Genomic DNA, 24,339 nt, shown 5'->3' with positions numbered 1-24,339 from the left:
CATAGGTGGATCAGAATGGTTATGGTTAGGTATGTTTTCTCCTATATAGGTTTTGAGAGTCATTTTGCATGGTTCTGTGTTATTCCGCAGTGCCTGGCCTTTCTGAAAGGCTCTGTGGCAAGGTCATCCAATATTCAGAGTTACCATACAATCAAAAACCCATCTGCTTTAAACAGTGTCTGGCAGTGGAAGGAGCATGCACTGTTTATGAGGTGATAACAATTTGAATATTTTTTGCATGATGACTTCTAAGAGGAATAGCTCCATTGATGGGAAATATGAATGATAGAACTGGACCTTCAGGGTTTATGTAGAGATTATGTAGAGACCACACACATACAGAAGAATTTGTAGACAGTCACTATCAATTATAATAATTTAAAAGTGTGTATTGGGGGTGAAGAGGGGTACGATGTGAAAAAAATTTATTTTGACTTGTCCCCCCCAATACCTATTGCCCTCCTGGTGCCACCTCAAATATTTGTCTAGAGATTCCACTGTACATACCACATTTGAAGAACAGCATGTGTAGGATTCCCTTATGCTGAATGTTTTTCCCATGTGAATCACTGTGGGATCCTGTGAAATGTGTTGGCACAGTTTGCAGCTTGGTATATTGCAGGGAAATATGCCATTCTTTTATTTTATTATTTTACTAGGAAAAAATGCCCGTTTCTGAGCGCAATAAAACGAGCGCTAGCAAGGGGCCCCCTCCCTCCGTCCCTCCGAGCTACTTGCCTTGTTCGCTGCGGCATTTCTGTTTCGGCCCTCGAGTGTCATAGCTCCGCCCTCGACGTCATGACGTTTTGACGCGAGGGCGGTGCAGACACTCCAGGGCACACCGGATATCTCGGGCGCCTCAACTTCCGTGGAGGCTTCAGAACGTTGGGGTTGCCTTTTATATAGAGAGATTCTATTCATAAATTCCAAATGCAATTTGTTAGTTGAAAACCACTGGTGCTGTCCCCCCCTCCCCCTATTATCACTCTGATTTCAGACAATTGCAAACCATTCTGGATGTGAAGAAACAGATTCAGCTGCCATGGTGAACTGTTTAAGGAAAAATACAGTGGAGGAGCTTCTGGATCCCACCCTAAGCAAAGTAGGTGGAACTCTCCATCAAGTCAATTGAACTTACAATTGTACAAACGCATGCATGAAACGGAAGGCCTTTCTTTGCGTCTCCACTTAAAATTGCATTTGCCGTGGTGCGGTGGCACACGGGTATTTTGTAACATTTTAGTACATGTTTTAGGATGGAAATCAGCTATAAGCCTGTAGTGCTCATGCATTCCGTGATCAACCAGGCAGCATTTTCCACCTCATATGAACAAACGTCTTGACCTGAGAGATGATTGTGACTAGGAAACTGAATTTATAATTTTATTTCCTCTAGAAAGTTCTAATTGTACCAGGAGTCGTGGATGGCGTCTTTCTCCGTAAGGGCCCTGAAGAGTTCCTGCCAGGGGAAGAGGGCAATCCTGTCCCTTATCTGCTAGGAGTTACTAACCATGAATTTGGCTGGATAATTCCAACTGTAAGTTTTTTGTGCACCAAACTTTCAGTGCCCTGCTTACTAAGCCGCACTGTTTGCATGCACTAAAAGTTAGCGTACGCTAAAGACACCCATAGCGCACACTAAAAACGCTATTGCACCTTAGTAAACAGGGCCCTCAGACATTTACCAGAGATGATCCATGTTCATGAAACTTTTTCAGTCTTTGTTAGGTCTGAATCTACAGGACTTTTACATCTTTTTTGAAATGTATGACTGTACTTTATCGTTTATGGGGTAGCTGAACCAGGATGTTATACTAAATTAGGTACTATAATGCTTCTCCTTGGGTAGGTAACTTGAGCAATTACGGGGTGGTAGTTTTATAACTGTGCACGTGGATAAAAGGATAGTGCCTTTGCCGGATTTTCAAAATTATCCCAGAAAAACTATGCACTTATGGGTAAATTCAATAAATGGTGCCAGGATGATGTGCACTGAGCAAGAATTCAATAACAATAATTTTGCTTGCAACTGCCATTATGTAGAATACTAGCATAAGTCTATATCTACTCAACTAAACTTAGGTGCGAGCACTTATGCATCTCAAAGACTGGTGGAAGTGGTTGCATCTAACCATAGGCAATTAGGTATGCAAATGATAGAATTCTGCCAGACACGCCTATGCCCCTCCCAGGACCACGCCCCTTTGAATTTGCATGCTCTGGAATTTAAGTGACCAACTTATAGAATAGCAACTAAGGGCAGTTATGTACATAACTGCTAATTGGCACCAATTAGCACTAATTAAAGCCAATTATAGCTGCCAATTATAGCCAACAATTGGCTGTTAACATCAATTAACAACCAATATAAATTGCACATGCAACTTTGTACACTAAGCATAAAGTTGAGTATCCAATGTTATAGCATGAGGGGGTTGTTCCAGTACATTTATACCTGCTCTTTAGAGAACACAAATTTCTACTCCTGCTTGAATTCTGCACAACTGCAGAGTGCAGAATTTGTACAGAATTCCCCAGTCATACAGAATTCAATATTTCTGCACAGAATCTGCGCTGTCCCCCCACCTGCTTACCCGACCCCCCCCCCCCCACCCAATGCTGCTACTGAATCCCCATGCCCGTTTTCTGTGCTCTCTGCAGCCCACCCGCCTGCTGAATGCAGCACGCCCTGGTGGTCTAAGTGGCCTCTTTGGAGGCAGGAAAGAACCTCATTCTTTCTGGCCCCGCTGCCGCCACTCTTAATCTTGCTGCTGTGCTTTTCCAAAATGGCCACCAAGACTTCAAACGGTAATCTCGTGAGACTACCACTTGAAGTCTCGGTGGTCATTTGGAGAAAGCATGGCACCAGAGAGAGAGCGGTGGCAGCGGGGCAAGAAAGAGTGGGGTTCTTTCCTGTCCTGAAGAGGTTCTCCTGGTGCAGCTCCTCCTACATCACGGGTGAATAAGGGAGTGGCTGGAGGGAGGGGCTGTAAAAAAGAGGGGGATGATGTGGGTGACTGAATAAAAAGGGATGCTGTGGGTGGACGGAAGGGGGCTGCAAAAAAAAAGTGGGATGCTTGGAGGGAGGGAATGCTATGTGTGGGGGAGTGAGGGGCTATAAAAAAGAGGGGATGCTGTGGGTGGAAGGGGCTGCAAAAAAATATTGATAATATTGGTTAAATTATGCCAAATAAATTTGCAGACTTTGCAAATTTGGGGCACAGAAGTTTGCAGAATTTACAAATTTTGTGTGCAGAATTTTGATTTTTTTTTTTTTTGGGCGCAGAATTCGAGCAGGAGTAAATTTCATGGGCACTATTATTGCAAAACCTTCTGCAGCCTTGCCCTTGGGAATATCTATCTTCAAACAGCGAGATGCATTTGATATTCCACCTTTCTGTGGTAGAATCAAGGTGGTTTACATATTATTCACAAGTAATGTAATATAATGTAATATGGTTCTTGTATCCTGCTAACTCCCACAAAACAGTGATTCAAAGAGGATAACAAAAACCTGATAGTACGAGAAGAAGAACAAAAAGAAAAGCAGTTCCAACAAGCAGTTAAACAAGAAATTTTATATAGACTTACCTTGAGTATTGCATTCAGTTCTGAGTTCTCTTCCCCCCTATTCTCACCACACCTAAATCTCTACCCTCTTGTTATTGTTTTATCGCCCTATCAATTCCCCATTGTTACATTACATTGTTCTACTCCCCATACTATATTTCGACATTGACTTTGTCTTCCCATAACTCTTCACTATGTAACCTATAATCGTAATGCAACAAATTGTACTTCCACCATTCACAATATATTGTAAGCCACACTAAGCCCGCAAAAAGGTGGGAAAATGTGGGATACAAATGCAATAAATAAATAAAATCCCTGTATCTAAAAAAAGATATAGCGGAATTAGAAAAGGTTCAAAGAAGGGGGACCAAAATGATAAAGGGGATGGAACTTCTCTCGTATGAGGAAAGGCTAAAGAGATTAGAGCTCTTTAGCTTGGAAAAGAGATGGCTGAGGGGGATATGACTGAGATCTATAAAATGCTGAGTGATGTAGAACGGGTAGAAGTGAATCAATATTTGTACTCTTTCAAAAAGTAAAAATACTAGAGACACTCAATGAAATTACATGAAAACACTTTTAAAACAAATTAGAGGAAATATTTTTTTCACTCAATGAATAGTTAAGCTCTGGAACTCTTTGCCAGAGAATGTAGTAATGGCAGTATCTAGGTTTTAAAAAGGTTTGGACAAGTTCCTGGAGGAAAAGTCCATAGTCTGTTATTGAGATGGACATGGGGGATGCCACTGCTTGCCCTAGGACTGGTAGCATGGAATGTTGCTACTATTTGGGTTTCGGCCAGGTACTTGAGACCTGGATTGGCCACTGTTGGAAACAGGATACTGGGCTTGATGGACCATTGGTCTGACCCAGTATGGCTATTCTTATGTTCTTATGTTAAATAAGTTTTCAAGTTTTTACCAAAAGAATAATAAGAAGCAGCTCATATGTTGGGAAGTAAAGAAAACCAAAAATGTACTAGCTGATAGTAGAAAGAATCTTCTAGAATTTTCTGGTACCTAACTCCCAAAAAAAGATGGAAAAATTGGGTCCCTACTCTTGGAAGTCCTGTGATTAGATGGAAACAAAAACAGTCCAAGAAGATATTCCGGAGCAAACCCATTATGTGAAAGTCAACTTGATAAATTAGGCAGCAATCATTTACATCCATGTTATTTGTATGAATGCTTAGAATACTAGCGTTTACGCATGCATGTGCCAGGGACGTAGCCAGACTTCGGCGGGAGGGGGGTCCAGAGCCCGAGGTGAGAGGGCACATTTTAGCCCCCCCAGCGCCGCTGCCCCCCGCCACTTTCAACCCCCCACAAACACCTCTGCTGCCGACCCTCCCACGCCGCCACCAGGTACCTTTGCTGGCGGGGGTTCCCAACCCCCATCAGCCGACGTCCTCTTCAGCGCCGGTCTCCGGCGCGTTCACTGATCTGGATTCTATTTCTGTGAGTCCTGACTCCTGACGTCCTGCACGTTCCTACATTCCTACGTGCAGGATGTCAGGAGTCGGGAGGGTTGAAAGTGGCGGGGGAGGGACGGCTGTGGGGGGGGGTGAAAGTAGAGGGGGCCAGGGCTAAATCTGTGTGGGCCCATGCCCCATGGCCCCAGCTAGCTAGGCCCCTGGCATGTGCACACAATGGGCTAGATTCTATAAACTATGCCTAAAGTTAGATGCGGTTTATAGAATATGCCTAGGCAGTTCTGGTCCTGAGGACTGTGTTGAAATCCCCTGGTCTAAGTGGTGCATTTTATGGCATATGTGTAGATCTGGAGTCCAGGGGGTGGGGCTTAGTTGCAGGAATATTTAGCTGCAGGGTGGTGGGTGCCACACAGGCCACAAAGATTTTTTTTTTCTTGGAGAGGTTTGAGAGCTGTTACAGAACCTTGAGACCCCTTTAAAAGGTGGGAATAGCCCTACCACCCTAGGAATGTGCAATTTCCTGTCCAAGGCAATTCAAGAAAACATTAGCATGTGATTCACTAAACTGTGGTATTCATGTACTATAGTCTAGGGAATCTGCAGCTTGGCAAAGAGGGGCCACAGTTTTTTTTTTGTTATACCATTTGTTCTTGTCGTATAACTTGTTTTTTCGTGAATGAATTATTTAGAAAATGATCAGATTTTAAGATCATAATATGCTTTATTGTACAGCTGATGCACTTTCATGAGATGATGGCAGGAATAGATCAAGGAGGAGTTCCCTCTTTTCTGCAGAAATCAAAGTATCTACTGGTAAGACATAATCCACCTGCCTTACCTCCCAATCATAGCCTCACTTTTGCAACACAAACAGGCCAATATTCAACTGGCTTGGCCACCATACTGAATTAGACTCTAACCCCCCCCCCCCCCCCCCCCCCCCCCCCCCCCCCCCCCCCAGCCACTGCATGAATGTCAGGTCCAAAGGTTCTTCTTTGTTGTTGGTGGAGGTTTTTTTTCCCTCTCTATGTCTTGTCCATTTGCGACCAGACGTAAGCTCGAAGGAGCAGGGGTTGTCTCCTACATGTTTCTATAAGGTGTAACCTCGTAGCACTACATAGATAAGAATGATCAAATATTTAGTTGCCCAAATACAGGACTTGCTGTGAGAATGTTTAAGCTGATTCTCTGGCTCCAGTCTATTACTACGGACATAATAAGACTTGAAGTGGTTCAGAGAAAAGTGTCAAAACTGATATGAGGTTTGCATCAAAAGACGTATAAGAGACTTGATGACCTGAATACGTATACCCTTTTCAACCCTGCCTCCACTGCAGGAAAATCTCATACATATTCACTGTGAATATATTGAAAACCAGACAGGCTTTGGATGCCCTAAGGACTGAGTTGAGAAACCCTGCCCTAGAGGAAAGGTATTAATATGCAAACAAATCTTTTCCAAAGAAAGGGAAGTAGGACATGGATTGAAGTTACAGGGGAGTCAACTTAGAGGAGTAACATCAGGAAGTACTTTTTCACTAAGAGGGTGGGGGCTGCCAGAAATGGCTTCGCATGGGAGGTGGTGGAGATAACAGTAACAGAATTCAAGAATTCATGGGATAAACACAAAGAGAATGAAATCAAAATTTATCGGTGCTTAGACAGTAAATCCAGCATTTGGAAAACAAGGCTAGTGCCAGGCAAACGTCTACAGTCTGTGTCCCAATTATGGCTAGACAGATCTGGTTGGGCTGGAGTGGGGCTTTGATGGCAACTCCAGTAGTTGAACGTTAAGCTTGTGCCAGGCAGGCTTCTGCAATCTGTGCCCTGAAAATAGCAAAGACAGATCAAGGTCAAGTATGCATATGTTGCATCACATCGTATCACATGCTACAAGTTTATCTTGGGCAGACTAGATGGACTGTGCAGGTCTTTATCTGCCATCATCTACTATGTTACAAATGGATGCTGTTAACACTAGAGGGATGCAGTTGTGTTGGTATTCTACAGAGAGCTTGGAGGGGAAGGTCTGGGAAAACCAAGAAAAAATAAAGGGGGGGCCAAGGGACAATGAGGATAGATGGACACGGCAGAAAAGAAGAGAGAGTAGGTGACAGAGGGAGATGCAGAAATGGAGAAATGTGATAACAGGCCTTTGTGCATTATTAGGGATAATTAACTCAACCACTCGGGGAGGGAATAAAGCAAGCTGCCACTGTTCAGCAGGATCATGCGCGTGAGAAGGAAGCAGTCAGCCATGGCACATATGACTTATGTGTCAAAGTTAAACCAGTAAACCACTGCTCATCAGTCTCTCCCTAGCTTCTAATCCAACATGAAGTTGTGCTGAAGGAGTGGCCCATTCAGTGGGAGCAGTTCATTCTAACCACATTCATTGCTTTCATAGTAACATAGTAGATGACGGCAGAAAAAGACCTGCATGGTCCATCCAGTCTGCCCAACAAGATAAACTCATATGTGTATACCTTACCTTGATTTTGTACCTGCCTTTTTCAGGGCACAGACCGTACAAGTCTGCCCAGCAGTTATTTCCCGCCTCCCAACCACCATGTCCCGCCTCCCATCACCGGCTCTGGCACAGACCGTATAAGTCTGCCCTCCACTATCCTCGCCTCCCAACTACCAACCTCTCTTCCCCACCTGCTCTGCATACCAATTTCGGCTAAGTTTCTGAGGATCCATTCCTACTGCACAGGATTCCTTTATGCATATCCCGCGCATATAATGATGTAGCTGCTGTTATGTGTTATCAGGGTCCTTTATCTGAATTCATCCATCTGGTGGCTGAGGAGTATCTTGGTGATACAGAAGACCCCACCCAGCTGAGAGATCTGTTGCTTGAGATGTTTGGAGATATGAACTTTGTTATCCCAGCTGTTAAAACAGCAAGATATCATAGAGGTGAGTTTGCAGCTCGTATGAGGGGAAAAGGTCCCTTCCAGCTCTCTTAAAATACTAGTGATAAGGCTTGTGGCGAGGGGAGATCAAAAGAATTTAGATTTATTGGAGGCCTCAACTCATGGACCAGTGCTGGGGGGGTGAAGACTGCCAAATTACGAGAATATATTTAGAAACATAAAACGAAAGTGATGGCATATAACTGTCAAGAATGTCTGTGTGAATAAAGTTATCCAGATAGCTCTAAAAATGTATTTATCATGTATGTATTGAGATTCATATCATGCTTTTTCTTTGCTAGCTTGAGTCAAGTTCCTTTGATTTATTACATGAGTGTAAGAATTAAATTCCCATAGGTAGAAGCTTAAATATTGCAAAGAGACATTGGGGCTCATTTTCAAAAGAGAAAAACTTCCAAAAAAGTGGCATAAATCTGCATTTGGACGTTTTTCTCACCTACAAAGAAATGCCCTTTTTTGGGGGGCCGAAAACAGGTGTGCGGCAAAATGAAAATTGCCGCGCGTCCATTTTGGGTCTGAGACCTTACCGCCAGCCATTGACCTAGTGATAAAGAATCCAACCGGTAATGGCCTACGTGCGTCAAATGCCACTTGGCATACGTCTGTTACGAGTACCCGAAAATAAAAAAATATTTTTCAGATGCGCGCCAAAAATGAAATTACCGCTAGAGCCACGCGGTAGGTCGGGCAGTAACTCCATTTTTTGCGCACATAGACGCTTACGCGGCTTAGTAAAATGACTCCTAAGTCTTTGTATGATTTGATTAGAATCTTAGTAGGGTGTAAAAATCTCATCAGATAATAAAGATGGATGTTGATAAGCTTTTCAAGACCACACCGTGCCCCCTTCAAATGTGATCTCAAGCCAGGAAAAAGAAAGCTTCTAATGCTGGAAAAGGTTATGAAGTGATAAATGTGAGAAAGTGTTGAGTAGAAATTAGATTAGCATCCATTAGTTCCTCCTCATCTAATCTTCACTCCAATCTGAAATGTTATACATCTAATATCAGATTAATTGCTATATGTACTCTGTATATTTTCTTTACTACACAATTAATGTATTTATTGTCGAACTTACATGCTACCTACAGTGGTGGAAATAAGTATTTGATCCCTTGCTGATTTTGTAAGTTTGCCCACTGACAAAGACATGAGCAGCCCATAATTGAAGGGTAGGTTATTGGTAACAGTGAGAGATAGCACATCACAAATTAAATCCGGAAAATCACATTGTGGAAAGTATATGAATTTATTTGCATTCTGCAGAGGGAAATAAGTATTTAATCCCTCTGGCAAACAAGACCTAATACTTGGTGGCAAAACCCTTGTTGGCAAGCACAGCGGTCAGACGTCTTCTGTAGTTGATGATGAGGTTTGCACACATGTCAGGAGGAATTTTGGTCCACTCCTCTTTGCAGATCATCTCTAAATCATTAAGAGTTCTGGGCTGTCGCTTGGCAACTCGCAGCTTCAGCTCCCTCCATAAGTTTTCAATGGGATTAAGGTCTGGTGACTGGCTAGGCCACTCCATGACCCTAATGTGCTTCTTCCTGAGCCACTCCTTTGTTGCCTTGGCTGTATGTTTTGGGTCATTGTCGTGCTGGAAGACCCAGCCACGACCCATTTTTAAGGCCCTGGCGGAGGGAAGGAGGTTGTCACTCAGAATTGTACGGTACATGGCCCCATCCATTCTCCCATTGATGCGGTGAAGTAGTCCTGTGCCCTTAGCAGAGAAACACCCCCAAAACATAACATTTCCACCTCCATGCTTGACAGTGGGGACGGTGTTCTTTGGGTCATAGGCAGCATTTCTCTTCCTCCAAACACGGCGAGTTGAGTTCATGCCAAAGAGCTCAATTTTTGTCTCATCTGACCACAGCACCTTCTCCCAATCACTCTCGGCATCATCCAGGTGTTCACTGGCAAACTTCAGACGGGCCGTCACATGTGCCTTCCGGAGCAGGGGGACCTTGCGGGCACTGCAGGATTGCAATCCGTTATGTCGTAATGTGTTACCAAGGTTTCGTGGTGACAGTGGTCCCAGCTGCCTTGAGATCATTGACAAGTTCCCCCCTTGTAGTTGTAGGCTGATTTCTAACCTTCCTCATGATCAAGGATACCCCACGAGGTGAGATTTTGCGTGGAGCCCCAGATCTTTGTCGATTGACAGTCATTTTGTACTTCTTCCATTTTTCTTACTATGGCACCAACAGTTGTCTCCTTCTCGCCCAGCGTCTTACTGATGGTTTTGTAGCCCATTCCAGCCTTGTGCAGGTGTATGATCTTGTCCCTGACATCCTTAGACAGCTCCTTGCTCTTGGCCATTTTGTAGAGGTTAGAGTCTGACTGATTCACTGAGTCTGTGGACAGGTGTCTTTCATACAGGTGACCATTGCCGACAGCTGTCTGTCATGCAGGTAACGAGTTGATTTGGAGCATCTACCTGGTCTGTAGGGGCCAGATCTCTTACTGGTTGGTGGGGGATCAAATACTTATTTCCCTCTGCAGAATGCAAATAAATTCATATACTTTCCACAATGTGATTTTCCGGATTTAATTTGTGATGTGCTATCTCTCACTGTTACCAATAACCTACCCTTCAATTATGGGCTGCTCATGTCTTTGTCAGTGGGCAAACTTACAAAATCAGCAAGGGATCAAATACTTATTTCCACCACTGTATATCCATGTTGCCTTACAACAAATGCCTACCAGATCAAACAGTACAGAGGATGAATGATTTATGGCAATTTATGAGAAAGTTAGATGAAAGAACTGTTTTCGATTTATATTTAAAAGGGAAGAATCTTGAATATAGCATAAGAGATTATTCCAGAGAAAGAGAACAAGTAAAGAGTGAGCTGACAGAGTTAATGTTACTGGATGCTGTGCTATACAAAGGTCTCCACCAAGAGGCAATGAACCTGGAAGTTCAGAAGGGGATTAGAGGGAAATACTAGCAGATTCATGTTATTGTGGTGAGAACATAATTATCTGATTTATTAAACCGCTGGATAATCTCTTCTGTGATTAAACGACTGATGGCCATGACGTTGAGGATGTACCAAAAATGGAAAGGCATTTGCTTTGAATGGCATTATACTGAGCGAGTCTGACTAGAGGAATGCAATAATCAAGAGGAAGTACAAAGTAAGGAAGGATAGTGAGCAAAGTCATGAAAGCTTTTGCAAGTAAAAAGAACTTTATACTGGCGACACTGTCGGACAGGTAATTCAGTGAAGGGAATTCAACAAGGAGGTGTAACACAGAAGTAACAAGAATCCTGCTTTTTAAAAAAATGTAGGGGGGGGGAGGAAACCAAGATAGTGGAATGAGGGAGTACCCATGCTGAGCACTTTTAACTCTCTCCCTACTCCTCTCTGCATGGTGAATTGGAAGAGGAAAGGATGGGTATGATTTTACCCCCCTCCCCCCAACACACAATAAATACTCAGCTGGTCCTTAACAGCCAGAGTACAATATAACATTCTTCTGCTCCTTTCCTTCTACGCTGCCCACTGGGCATCATGCTTTAGTTCCAAAGAAACAGTGATCTTTCAAAGCAGTAAATGCACCTAGAACAGAGTCTATCAGGGCTACCAAAACGCTGTCCATCTGATTCAACATTGGTCTACGGTAACCACTGCAGATTTTGGGTAGGACTCCACTCTGATACACCTGAGGCATTAACACTCTCAGCTCTTGGGAGGTAGCTTGATCGCTGATCCCAGTGCATCTTTTCTAGCAAAAAAGGTGCCGGTACTCAAATGCCAGGCCACCCTTCAAGGGTGGGGGTGATCACTGAGGAACCCACCCACAATAGCCAGGCCTCCTGCAACCAGTCACAGAATCTATGACAAGGCAGAATTGTTGTATAGAGCCTGAGCTCTTTCATTAAAGCTTGGAGTTCATGGGTCAATTTTAGCAGACAATGGAAAAGGTGCCAGTACTCAGTACCCCCTCAAAAAAAGCCCTGGCTGATCCAGTCCTGTCATTCCCCGACTGCTCTACTATCTCACTACAGAGACTGCGACATCCCCGCATCCAGTCCAGAAGAGCACTCTGTATTCAAAACAAGGGAGAACCTTCTTGTGCCCTCTCAGACTCCTCCCCAGCGGCACCAGAATTGGCAACTCCTGATGCTTGAACTCCCAAGTCTGTTGGTAGTTGCTCCTCCCTGGACATACCAGGTGAATTCCAAATCTCTGAGCTGAGCCTGATGCCAGTCTCCTCAGGGGCCTGCCGCTGCATCAAGTCTTAACACTGAAGCGGTTTAAGAGGACCACCACCCTAGGGACAATAGCAGCACACATTCGCACCAATATCCCTGGTACAGCAGTCCAAATGACATGGAGTGATGGTGGTCCTTATATAGCAGTAGGAACTGAATGTTTTCTGAGTTCTCTCTGTTCTTTCTGGTTCATTAGGTATTGTATCCTGTAGGTTTTTTTTTTTAATCTTGTAAAAACTTTGGGACCCTTTTAAAGGGTAGAAGTGGTATATAAGACTAATGAATAGAATAGAATCAAGATGCATCTTGCTTCTGCTCCTTGTGTCATGTGGCTGCTGTGATATAGACTGACTATGGAGGAAAGAAAGGGACATGGTGCTGGGTAACCTCCATTCCTTCCAGCTGCTGTGACCCCAAAGCCCTATCCCTCTGGCCCCAGGAGTGTTTGGGTGATGAGGCTTGGTGGAGATTTAGGGTGGGAAGTTGAAAAGGTGTAGTGAGAAGTGATGGAGGAGCAAGATGCTTGGGGAGAAGAGAGTAAGGACTTGGGATTGGGCAGGATGGGGAAAGAGAGGGTGAAGGGGGCACTAGACATTAACAGAGCATTGGAAATTGGAGCAGGGGAAAAAAAGGGACTGGAAGGTTGAGGGGGTAAGCAGGAGGGCAGGGTTAATCTGGGAAAAATAAAGAGGGGCTCATATTCAAATGTTTGCCCAGGGCCCCATAGGTGGTAAAAGCAGCCCTGCTGACACTCCCTGGTCTGTCAAAACTCGCAATAAGTATTCATAAGTACATAAGTAATGCCATACTGGGAAAAGACCAAGGGTCCATCGAGCCCAGCATCTTGTCCACGACAACGGCCAATCCAGGCCAAGGGCACCTGGCAAGCTTCCCAAACGTACAAACATTCTATACATGTTATTCCTGGGATTTTGGATTTTTCCAAGTCCGTTTAGTAGCGGTTTATGGACTTGTCCTTTAGGAAACCGTCCAACCCCTTTTTAAACTCTACTAAGCTAACCGCCTTCACCACATTTTCCGGCAATGAATTCCAGAGTTTAATTACACGTTGGGTGAAGAAAGATTTTCTCCGATTTGTTTTAAATTTACTACACTGTAGTTTAATCGCATGCCCCCTAGTCCTAGTATTTTTGGAAAGCGTGAACAGACGCTTCACATCCACCTGTTCCACTCCACTCATTATTTTATATACCTCTATCATGTCTCCCCTCAGCCGTCTCTTCTCCAAGCTGAATAGCCCTAGCCTCCTTAGTCTTTCTTCATAGGGAAGTCGTCCCATCCCCGCTATCATTTTAGTCGCCCTTCACTGCACCTTTTCCAATTCTACTATATCTTTCTTGAGATGCGGCAACCAGAACTGAACACAATACTCAAGGTGCGGTCGCACCATGGAGCGATACAACGGCATTATAACATCCTCACACCTGTTTTCCATACCTTTCCTAATGATACCCAACATTCTATTCGCTCTGTACTATGATTTGATCTTTACCCCAGCTGGGTGGGAGCCAACAGATGATCATCCAAGTGACCCTGTAGCTGCTTTGCTCTGCCTCTAACAACTAAAAGGTGAATTGGCAGTGGGCCTACATTTTGTGTAATCATTCACCTCTCGGTTTTGATCTTTTTTAAGTCTGCTCTAATTATTATCTGCTTAAGTTTCTTGTTTTTGATCTTTTACACTTGGCCTAATTACTGTTTAAGTAAGTAATCACCTTATTTCCACATTTGCCTTCAGACTCCAGTAGAGCACAATCAGAAACCAGTTTAGTCACCGGTATTTTCATTCAGAGCATACAGATACTGAGAGGGAGCTACTGAAGTTACAATAGTCCCATTTATTATTACCACAGTTAGATTTTGTGTCTTGAGGATTTTTTTTTCAGTGTCCGTAAGAATGGTAATGGCTATAACAAAAAAAAAAAATCTGCCAAGTTGATTTGCAACCCTAAATTCTGGATTAAGCATGATTGCTCCAGATGAGTCTGTTCCCATTCAGTGACTGTGTCTCCTTTTCTGTATTCTGCTAGACTCTGGCCTCCCCATCTACCTTTATGAATTTCAGCATCGACCAACTGCTTATGGTGATACCAGGCCAGATTTTGTAAAAGTGGATCATTCGGATGAAATTGGCTTTGTGTTAGGAGGTCCATTCCTGACTACTAATGTATCCCTACTAAGTAAGTAATCAACTAGCATTAGAATTGCATATTAAAACAGGTAGGGAGTCCTCCACAACCAGGATAGGATATCGCTTTTGGGGTAAACCCAGAGAATTTCACCATGATACTGCTCTAGTCTTGTCAAAAAATTAACAATTCTGCATAGAGCTGACTGGAATAAGAAACTTAAAAAATAAGCTCCGAATAGCTCTATGTTGTGACTATGCTGAAGTCAATAAATATAACAATTTTAAATAAAGAGGCCTCAATAGCCCAGGGTACCAACTCAGTGGACACACCTGATGAGGCTTTTATTTTAATCATGGGCCAACAACCCTCTGAAAAAAAACCTACAGAGTGAATTGCTTCAAACAATCTGTAGTAAGGTTGTAATTATTAAACCACTAGTAAAAAAGGCCCGTTTCCGAAACAAATGAAACGGGCGCTAGCATGTAGTTTTGTTTTTTTTTTTTCCCCTGTAGTTTTTCATTTGAAGAGAAAAGCACTGTATGAAGCGGCGCTGTCTTTTCCCGGGGTGATTGAGGTCGGGGAATCCTTGAGGTGGGTTAGGGGTTGCCTTATGCCGGGGATGTTTTTTGTTGGTTGGCGGGAGAGCAGCACTGTCTGGGGCCGTCGGTTTTAACGGTATTTTTGGTCCTTGTGGCAAGCAGCGGCATCTTGTTTTGGGTGGTGTGGTTTGCGGAAGGGAGAGTACGCCACTCTTTGGTTCGTTATAGGGCAGCAGCGTAGGAACGATGCAGGAGGAATGCAGGACGAATGCGCAGCGGGAAGCAACGCGGTGTGTGCATCCTCGAGGTGGGTGACGGGTTTTTTGAGGCGGGGGATGGTTTTGCACGTTCTGGGTTGCTTGGTTCGTGAGAAGGTGAAGGGGGGGAGGTGTTCCAGTTACGTGCACGTGCGTGATAATGTTTTTTTTTTCTTTGTTGCCTCCGGTTTTGTATATTGAAGGAGTTAGCGGTTTTGAATATTCAAGCAGTTTGCCAGCCAGTCTGTACCGAATCCTAGGCTGGGGAGGAGTAGGGAAGTTTCCCTACTCCTCCCCCCGCCTGGGTCAGTCTGTGATGCAGGCTAGGTCGGGTTTAATTTTTGCAGGTGGCAGCGCACGTTGCAGATGGCGAGGGGCACGCTGTACTCCTGTTTCCCCGGGTCCAACAACAATATTTGTGTACATACCCAGTGCTGGGATATTCTCTGTTTCCAGCGGCGTTCGTCTGCTCTCTGTGCTGCTCGGACAATGAGGCATTCTACAGCTGAATGCTCCTCCCTTCTTCTGTTTTTTTTCTTCTGATAGGTGAGTTCTATGTCGCATTCCGTTGCCTGGTAACAGTTCTGCTTTGTTAGTGGGCAAGCCCCTTCTGATAGGTCCCTTCTGATAGGTCCGTGTTATGTCGCATGGCTTCACCACCATGAAACCATGAACCCTTTATCGTGTGCTGTGACTTCAGAATCTTTGTCCTCAGAATGTTCACGGTGCGTTTTATTATATTAGATATTGTTAGCATAGTCAACAATATAAGAGCATAACGATGACAAAATATAAATCGGAAGGGAGAAAAAATGATAACATTATCAAGAGAAAATTGACTAAAGAAGCTGCAAAACACTTCGATAATAACTGGAGTACTTAGCTTTAAACCCGGGATAAAAACAGACGGGAGGCACCTCCACTTGCGAAGATATATACACACTCAGTCTTTTAATCTCTTGGTGTAAATCCCAGCGCATAGATTTAAGCGCACTGGGCCATATTCTATAACAAGGCATGTAAATTTCGGAATGCCCATAAAATGCCCATTTCCCCACCCATAACCACACCCCTTTTTGTTAGAAGTTCAGCGCACTTTGTTACAGAATATGCTTAGCGAGTTGCGCGCGTGAATTCTAATTTGTACCAATTAGTGCTCATTTTTGCTTGATAAGTGTTGTTATCAGCGCTCTTTAGCTTGTTAAGTTACACGCATTGTTATAGAATCTGCTTGGATTTCAGCACGGATCTCTAGGCTCGCTATATAGAATCTGGGGTAAGTGTGTCCTGAGGACTGGGTTGAGAACACCTGATCTAGAGCATGCTTTACATGGTGACCCCGAGCTCTTATAAAATTGCACAGCTGAATATATGTGTATAAGTACATGCACTTCTACATGTGCCACGTGTGGACTTTTCCAAGGGCATAGTTTGCGTGGAGCAGGGGATGAACTGAAATGTAAATGCATATTTTATAAAATATTCAAGTACATGCACAAAGGAACAATACTACAGCATAATTGCTATCATTTAGATGCATGTTACGTGCATATTTAGAATACCAGCACACGTGCATACAAGACAATATTCTTCTTAAGTACGATCCTGTAAATATACACATATCTTGCATAATGTGTATTTGGAAGGGGGCCACAACGAAATAGCAGGAGAAAGGTGTCTGCAAGAGCAAACAGATAAGGCGACAGTGGTGACTATCAAATTGAAGAGATGAGACAGCACAAGAAGTTCCAACTGATGTGATCCAAAGTTTATTCAAAAGATTGCGCATGAAAGAAACGCCACAGCTGTGTTTTGGCTTGTCACCTGTGTCAGGTGTCTACAGTGTTTACTAGAGGTACAGAAATGCCAGCATCCAACATACAAAACTACGTCGAGACTCCCTTCTAACATTGACAACAATTTTAGCTGTCACGGCAGAACTTGTCAATGTGCTGCATCATCTTTGTTTGATGGTCACCAATGTCACCTTATTGGCAAGGGGGCCTACACAGAGGTGGGGCCAGGGCAGAACTCCCACTTTTGCACATAATTTATAGAACTGTATGGAAATACTTTTAAAGCAAATAGGAGGAAATATTTTTTCAAAGAATAGCTAAACTATGGATCTCGTTGACGGAGGGCGTGGTAATGTTAGCGTATCTGGGTTTAAAAATGTTTTTGACAAGTTCCTGGAGGAAAAGTCAATAGTCTGTTACTGAGATGGACATGGGGAAGCTACTGCTTGCCCTGGGATTGAGTAGCATGGAATGTTGCTATATTTGGGTTTCTGTCAGATACTTGTGATCTGGATTGGATACTATGGAAGCAGGATGCTGGGCTAGATGGACCATTGGACTGATCCAGTATGTCCATTCTTATGTTCTTATATTCCTTGTATGTGTCCAGGAAGAGGTTATTTCCATTGGGCTTAGCACAGTGGCTGTGCTATGTTTGAAGAGAAGCTCTCAGTCACCACAGAATCATTGCAGAGTTTTCACAGTGCTGGTAGCAGCGGAATAAAAGTGAAACGACACTGCTGAGTAGTGGAATACAAGTGGAACGACACTGCTGGGGAGTGCTGTATGAGGGGCTCATGCTCTTCATTTGGCAAGTTTTTTTGCCAGAAAGCTTGTTTTTTTTTAATATTTTTGTTTTATTATTTTGCAGAACCCTTTCATTTTGTATGCTTTTACTCATTCACTTGGGGTGTTTCCTGATTTTGGTAGGAGACGACGGATTTTTTTGAATCAGTTGTTTTTCTCCTGTTTGGAGTTTTTTTTACACTGATTCTTTTTTTTCACGTCTCTGACACCAGTGATAGTAATGGCTGGGACTCCTTATATGACAGTGGGTTCTTTATAGTTTATCTATAGTTCCCTATTGGGAACTTTGAGGTGTTAATTATTTAACTTTAATATGTGATTCAGGTCCTTGAAGTAAATTGAGTATATGGCACATTTATTACAAACCTGATTCAGTGACATAGCTATGGGGGCCTGGGTCTCCCCAAATTGGCTCTGGTGCCCCTGGTCCCCAACCACCACCACCTGAAGCATTTGTCCAGCACTGGTCTCCGGCTCTCCGCCGCATTGCCTGCCCTGCTCTTCCCTTCATATCGCATGCATGTTCGCTTGAGTGAAACAAATGCTTCCAGTGGTGGGGGATGGGGACCCTCGGTGGAGACCAGCACTGGACAAACTTCAAGGTATGTGAGGTGGCGGTGGGGAGGTGGACCAAAATGTACCCCCCACCACCTTGGGCTCTGGATCCCTCCAATGTTGAGGTCTGGCTATGCCACTTTAATATTGAGTATTATTATTATTATAAAACTGCCCAGCATGTAAGTGAGTAAAAGTGTGCACTTGATGCCACTTTACACACAGTTTTACCAGTGATAGTGGAGCCAGGGGTGGAGTTTGAACTTAGGCATATACATTTAGATTTCCTAAACTTTGCACGAAAATCTCAAATCGTTAGAGCATACCAAATAGCAAGTATACATTTGTGAATGTAGTGTCAGTGGGATAATTTTCAAAGGGAAAATACATGCATACTTTCCATTTGAAAATTGGTTTAATTTATGCTGCATTTAGCCAGCTTGGTGCAAAATTACCCTCAATGTGCACTTGTGAAAGCTGTACAGGGACAATGGAAACAACTCTTATTTTACCAATTATAGTAATTCCCCATCTATGTATGGAGGAGTGGCCTAGTGGTTAGAGCACTGGTCTTGCAATCCAGAGGTGGCCAGTTCAAATCCCACTGCTGCTCCTTGTGCTCTTGGGCAAGTCACTTAACCCTCCATTGCCTCAGGTACAAACTTAGATTGTGAGCCCTCCTGGGACAGAGAAATATCCAATGTACCTGAATGAAACTCACCTTGAGCTACTACTGAAAAAGGTGTGAGCAAATCCAAATAAATAATTCATATTATCTCCTTTAGGTAATGCTACAGATGAGGAGAAAAGATTAAGCAGAACAATGATGAAGTACTGGGCTAATTTTGCTCGAACTGGGTAAGAATCATTGTTTGATACCAGTATTGTCCTTCACTGGTTTGTAGCATTTCAATCTAACTCTGTAGAAGACTGTTAAGGGGCTTATGTAATAAAATAGATGTAGAACAAATTTTAACATGAACTAAAACATTTAAAAAACAGAAGAATCCAGTCTTCGCAAGGAAATCAACAAGAAACAAAACAGCAAAGATGACCAACAAAGCAAAAAACAAAAAACATAAAAATAAAGAAAAAATATATAAAAAACATCAAAATTTAAAATTAATCATAAGATATGTATTTAAAAGATGAATCCATCAAAATCAAAAAATTACATAAAAAAGGCGACACTTTGGATGTAAAAATAAAGAATCAACTTTATTAGCCAAACTGTAGCAGGGAGAAAGGGACTCGACACAGCTGTGTTTTGGCCGTACTGGCCTGCATCAGGAGTCTTCTCTGCCCTCTGTTGATTATTAATTCTATCCAAATATAAAAAGAATATGTGTGTCAATAAACTGAAGCTATAGTGCTCAATTGTACTGGAAACAAAGATCAGAGCAGCGTCTCTTTTTTGATTGCATAGATCGGAGACGCTGCTCTGATCTTCTCCGCTCAACAACGTAGTGGGTGGGGTGGGAGCGCTAAGGGGCACATCTGGCTCAGGATGCTCCCGAACAAGTAATGAAAAAAAAAACATTTAGCATCTTCATGGCAGAATGCTCGACACCATGAATTTGCGAAGTAGTATAAGCATATACTTATCAAGGGCATAGTTAATATTAAGGGCATTCTACACTGAGCATGCTCAGTTCTATTTTTTTTCTTACCTCCTCATTCTGGCTTTCCGAAGGATAAACTTGAGTAGAGTAATGTGGTAGCCTTGTTAGTCCACTTTTAAAGGTAATAAATAGAAACAAAACAAAACATAGAAAAGAAAATAAGATGATACCTTTTTTATGATTAGCTTTCAAAGGTAACCCTTCTGCTTCAGATCAGAAATAAGCAAATGTTGATAAATAACAGTAGTATATATATAAGTGAACCACCAAAGCATTCCAGTGACAGTTTTACTGGAAGAGGGTGGGGTGGGTAGGGTGAGAAATGGGAGCTGGTTTGATGACAGACCAGGAGAGATGCATGGTAGATAAGACGGTGACAAAGCAGTAGAATTTATTGGTTTAGAATGGGCTAGAAAAACCAATCTTTAAGACTTGTCAGGTGGGTTTCAAAATGTTTAATCATTTTGACTTCAAAGGTTCCTGGATTGTCTTAAAGTTTCCTTTTAGTATTCTCACTATAAAATCATTGATACAGTGTTCTGATTTTGTAAAGTGTTGTCCCACAGAGCTGACATCCTGGTTGGCACTGGCATTTTTCATAAGATTATGTAAATTAAATCTCTTCTTTAGCGGCTTGCTTCTCTGATATAGCACCCTTCTTCACATTTTTTTTACATTGAATGATATATACCACGTTTGAAGATGAGCATGTGACGGATTCCTTTATGTTGAACATTTTTCCTTTGTGAATGACTGTGGGATCCTGTGAAATGTGTTGGCACAGTCAGGGCAGGCGAGAGACAAAGCTGGGCCCTGGGCAAACACCCCCCTGGACACGCCCCTTCCGGGCCTGCCCCCTCCGCCCGCCCACCCACCGCCGCCCCGCCGCTTTCCCGTTTACTTGTCCTGCATTCCTGCCCAAGGCTGTCACTGTGCACAGCAAACTTCCCCAGGGCCCAGAACTAGCATTACTCTCCTGTTTCTGTGTGCAGTAGCGCCACCGATCAGAGTCCTTCCTTGCTTCCTGTTGCGTCCAATGAGGCTGTTTGGACGCGGCAGGAAGGAAGTACTCTGCTCTGTGGCGCTGCCATGCACAGGAACAAGAGAGTAATGCTAGCGCCAGGCGGGCCCCCCTTGGATGCCGGGCCCTGGGGAATTTTGTCCCCTCCTCTCGGCGGCCCTGGGCACAGTTCGCAGCTAGATATATTGCAAGGATGTATGCCACTCTCTCTTTTTTTTTTTGAGTTCCTATTGAGAGCTTGCTTTTCACTAGTTTATGTTTTAAGTTGGGTAGCTGTCGGGAAGGCCAGCACTGGTGGGAATGGGAATATTTCTTTCAGTAGGTCATCCTCCTGGAGTAGTGGCTGTAGATCGTTTATGATTCTTCTCAATTTTTCTAGCTCTGGGTTGTATGTCACTACAAGGGGGATTCTGTCTTCGGCTTTCGTTTCTTGGTCCTGCAGTAGGTTTTCGCTGGGTCTTTTAAGGGAGGAGGCAACATTCTTTTTTTTATTTATTTATTATTTTACTTAATTACATTCACATTTATCACATAAATGTAAGGAAAAACAGAAATTAATATAAAGGAAAAAGAAAGCATTTTCTCTCATCTATATATATTATATAATTGTCCACAATTGGGACCCACATTTTCCCACCAATTTGCAGGTTCGATGTGGCTTACATAGTACCGTCAAAGGCATTTGCCCAGTCGGTTGATAACAAATACAGGTTGTATAGTAGTCGAATGAGATATATGTGGGGGGATCAGAAGGGATGAAGGTTGTGTGTTGTCCAGTATGATCATTAGTCATGCTATGTTTCTGGGTGAGGAGGATTATGTAGGGTCGTTGGGGAAGGCTTTTTTGAAGAGGTTGGTTTTTAGTGATTTCCTGAAGTTCAGGTGGTCATGGATTGTTTTCACGGCTTTTGGGAGGCCATTCCATAGTTGTGCGCTTATGTAAGAGAAGCCGGATGCATAAGTTGTTTTATATTTAAGTCCTTTACAATTTGGGTAGTGTAGATTTAGGTATGATCTTGATGATCTGACTCTGTTTCTTGTAGGTAGATCTATGAGGTCTATCATGTATCCTGGGACTACGCCATATATAATTTTGTGGACTAAAGTGCAGATTTTGAAGACGATACATTCTTTGATTGGGAGCCAATGCAGCTTTTCTCGAAGGGGTTTGGCACTTTCGAAGCGTGTTTTGCTGAATATCAACCTGACTGCTGTATTTTGGGCAGTCTGGAGTTTTTTTGTGAGTTGTTCTTTGCATCCCACATAGATTCCACATTATTTTAGGGTTGTAGCCTTTTTGTTTGAGGGATGCAGTCAGAATTTTGAGGAGTTTAGAGTTTCTTCCTCCTCAGTCCAAACCATAAAAATGTCCTCAATATACCAGTAGTATTTTAAAGGTTTAGTCTGATATGTATTCAAAAATGTCTCTTCAAGTTCTGCCATAAAGAGGTTATCATATTGGGGTGCCGTCCCGGTTCCCATCGCAGTGTCCATGATTTGCAGATAGATATCATTGTTAAAGCAGAAATAGCTGTGAGCTAAAATAAATTTGATTAATTTTGTAATAGTTTCTGGTGGGTATTGGTGGTCTAGGGGGGGATGTTTTTAGGAGTTTCTCATATGTGGCTATGCCATCTGCATGGGGAATTTTTTTTGTTGTTGTTACATTTGTACCCCGCGCTTTCCCACTCATGGCAGGCTCAATGCGGTGGGCAATGGAGGGTTAAGTGACTTGCCCAGAGTCACAAGGAGCTGTACAGTGATTCTACATCCATTGTGACCAGAAGGGCAACCGGTGGTAACTGCTTGATATTTGTTATTTAGTTCAGAACGTCTGTGGTGTCTTGTATGAAACTGTTTGTCTTGTGTATGAAATGTTTAAGAATCCCCTCTTTAAGTCCAGATATTTCCTCTGTTAGTGTGCCAGTACCAGATATGATTGGTCTGCCAGGGTTTCCAGGTTTGTGCATTTTGGGTAGCATCAGAATATGCCCTCCGAAGGATGGTTTGGTATGATTTTTTGTTAGATGTGGCTGTACTTGTTTTGGAAGTGTTTTGATAATATGTTTCAGCTGTTTTGCATAATCCTGTGTGGGTTCCTCAGTTAGTTTCCTGTAGTATGTGCTGTCTGAGAGCTGTCTGTGTCCTTAAACTGAAACTGGTGGGGCTACTTATAATTATGATCCCCCCCCCCCCCCCCAAAGAAAATGGGTTCTTGCATAAGGCTGGAGGTGGGAGGATTTTATGGTGGTCACTAGGGAAACAGAGCTGGCATTGACAGCCTGGTGAGAGAATCAGAGTAAAAGCCAGCCCATGGGGACAGGACCAAGAGTTAATAAGTCATTGCATGGAAAACATTCTGGTCTTTGGTAGCCCACCCCTGCCGAGACCCATAGCACCGAGGAAGAAGTCCTGGAAACCAAAGCAGGAGAAGTTTGCAGTGTGTTTTGATTGGAAGCCTCTGCTACACAATGGTGGGTGCCTGCAGAGAGATCCCAAACTGGGAACAAGGAGTGCTTGGGGGACAATACATCCCAGATAGGAGAAGTGGGAGCAGGCATGCCTCACTTCTTGCAGGACCTTCATTGCATGTTTGAATGACCCCTGTTCCAGGATGCGACAGTGTAACTAAAGAGATTACGTGAAGATTAAGTTTAATCAAGAAGAGATTGATAAGTACTTTGTTCTGGTTGCAAATAGAGGAGATTTAAGATAGAAGTGAACTGTGAGTTTGAATGCCCTGATATTACGTGGAGAATGTTTTGCGCTGTGCTGACCAACTGAAGAAAAATACCCTGAATTGTTTATGAACTGGTTTTAAGTTACTGTTAGTAAAGCAAGTTGAAGTTCAACACTTAAGAGCCCAATGAACAAATTTACAGAGTCACAAACAGCGACCAATGCATAAAGGGGATCGTGTGCAAATGAGATGCATGGATTCCCCTTCATGCATCGGCCACTCTTTGCAACTCGAATTGTCAAATGCCTTTGACAGCTTGCCCCCAAAAACCCTGGTAGTCCAGTGGACCACCTCCTAATCCCGCACCCCAACAAAATTCCATGGAGATCCAGTAGACCCCAGACACTCCCAAAACAATCCACTGGTGGTCTAGTAGACCACACCCCGGCAAATGACTTTGGTGGTCTAGTGACTCCCTCCCCTCCCTTCCTCAGTACCTTAAAGTTGGACAGGAAGGCAGGAACAATACCTCCTCCTCCCTCCTGCTTCGGGGCCTAATGCTTTCAAAATGGCAGCTCCGAGCCCCTGCCCAGTGTATTCTGGGATGCACTGGGCAGGCATAAACATCATATAAGGAGAAAAACTCCTTGTGTGGTGTTTGGCCCTACTCGATGCATCCCAGAATGCACTGGGCAGCGGCTGGTCACCACCATTTTGATATAGAAGGGAGGTGG

The 24,339-nt window shown here is 43.3% G+C and overlaps 1 protein-coding gene across 1 annotated transcript in view; it reads left to right on the top strand.

Annotated features, from left to right (window-relative positions):
• LOC115471360 (fatty acyl-CoA hydrolase precursor, medium chain-like) overlaps nt 1–24,339 on the top strand; it is a 117,095-nt gene that overhangs the window by 41,113 nt on the left and 51,643 nt on the right. Inside the window, exons 7-12 of the mRNA XM_030205059.1 lie at nt 998–1,102; nt 1,397–1,537; nt 5,738–5,818; nt 7,780–7,927; nt 14,227–14,376; nt 19,068–19,140. Coding sequence (XP_030060919.1) covers nt 998–1,102; nt 1,397–1,537; nt 5,738–5,818; nt 7,780–7,927; nt 14,227–14,376; nt 19,068–19,140 — 698 coding nt within the window. The remainder of the gene's footprint in view (nt 1–997; nt 1,103–1,396; nt 1,538–5,737; nt 5,819–7,779; nt 7,928–14,226; nt 14,377–19,067; nt 19,141–24,339) is intronic.

This window comes from Microcaecilia unicolor, chromosome 5 (genome assembly GCF_901765095.1).
Source record: "Microcaecilia unicolor chromosome 5, aMicUni1.1, whole genome shotgun sequence".
Classification (NCBI taxonomy): domain Eukaryota; kingdom Metazoa; phylum Chordata; class Amphibia; order Gymnophiona; family Siphonopidae; genus Microcaecilia; species Microcaecilia unicolor.
This window is presented reverse-complemented; position numbering and strand designations above follow the sequence as displayed.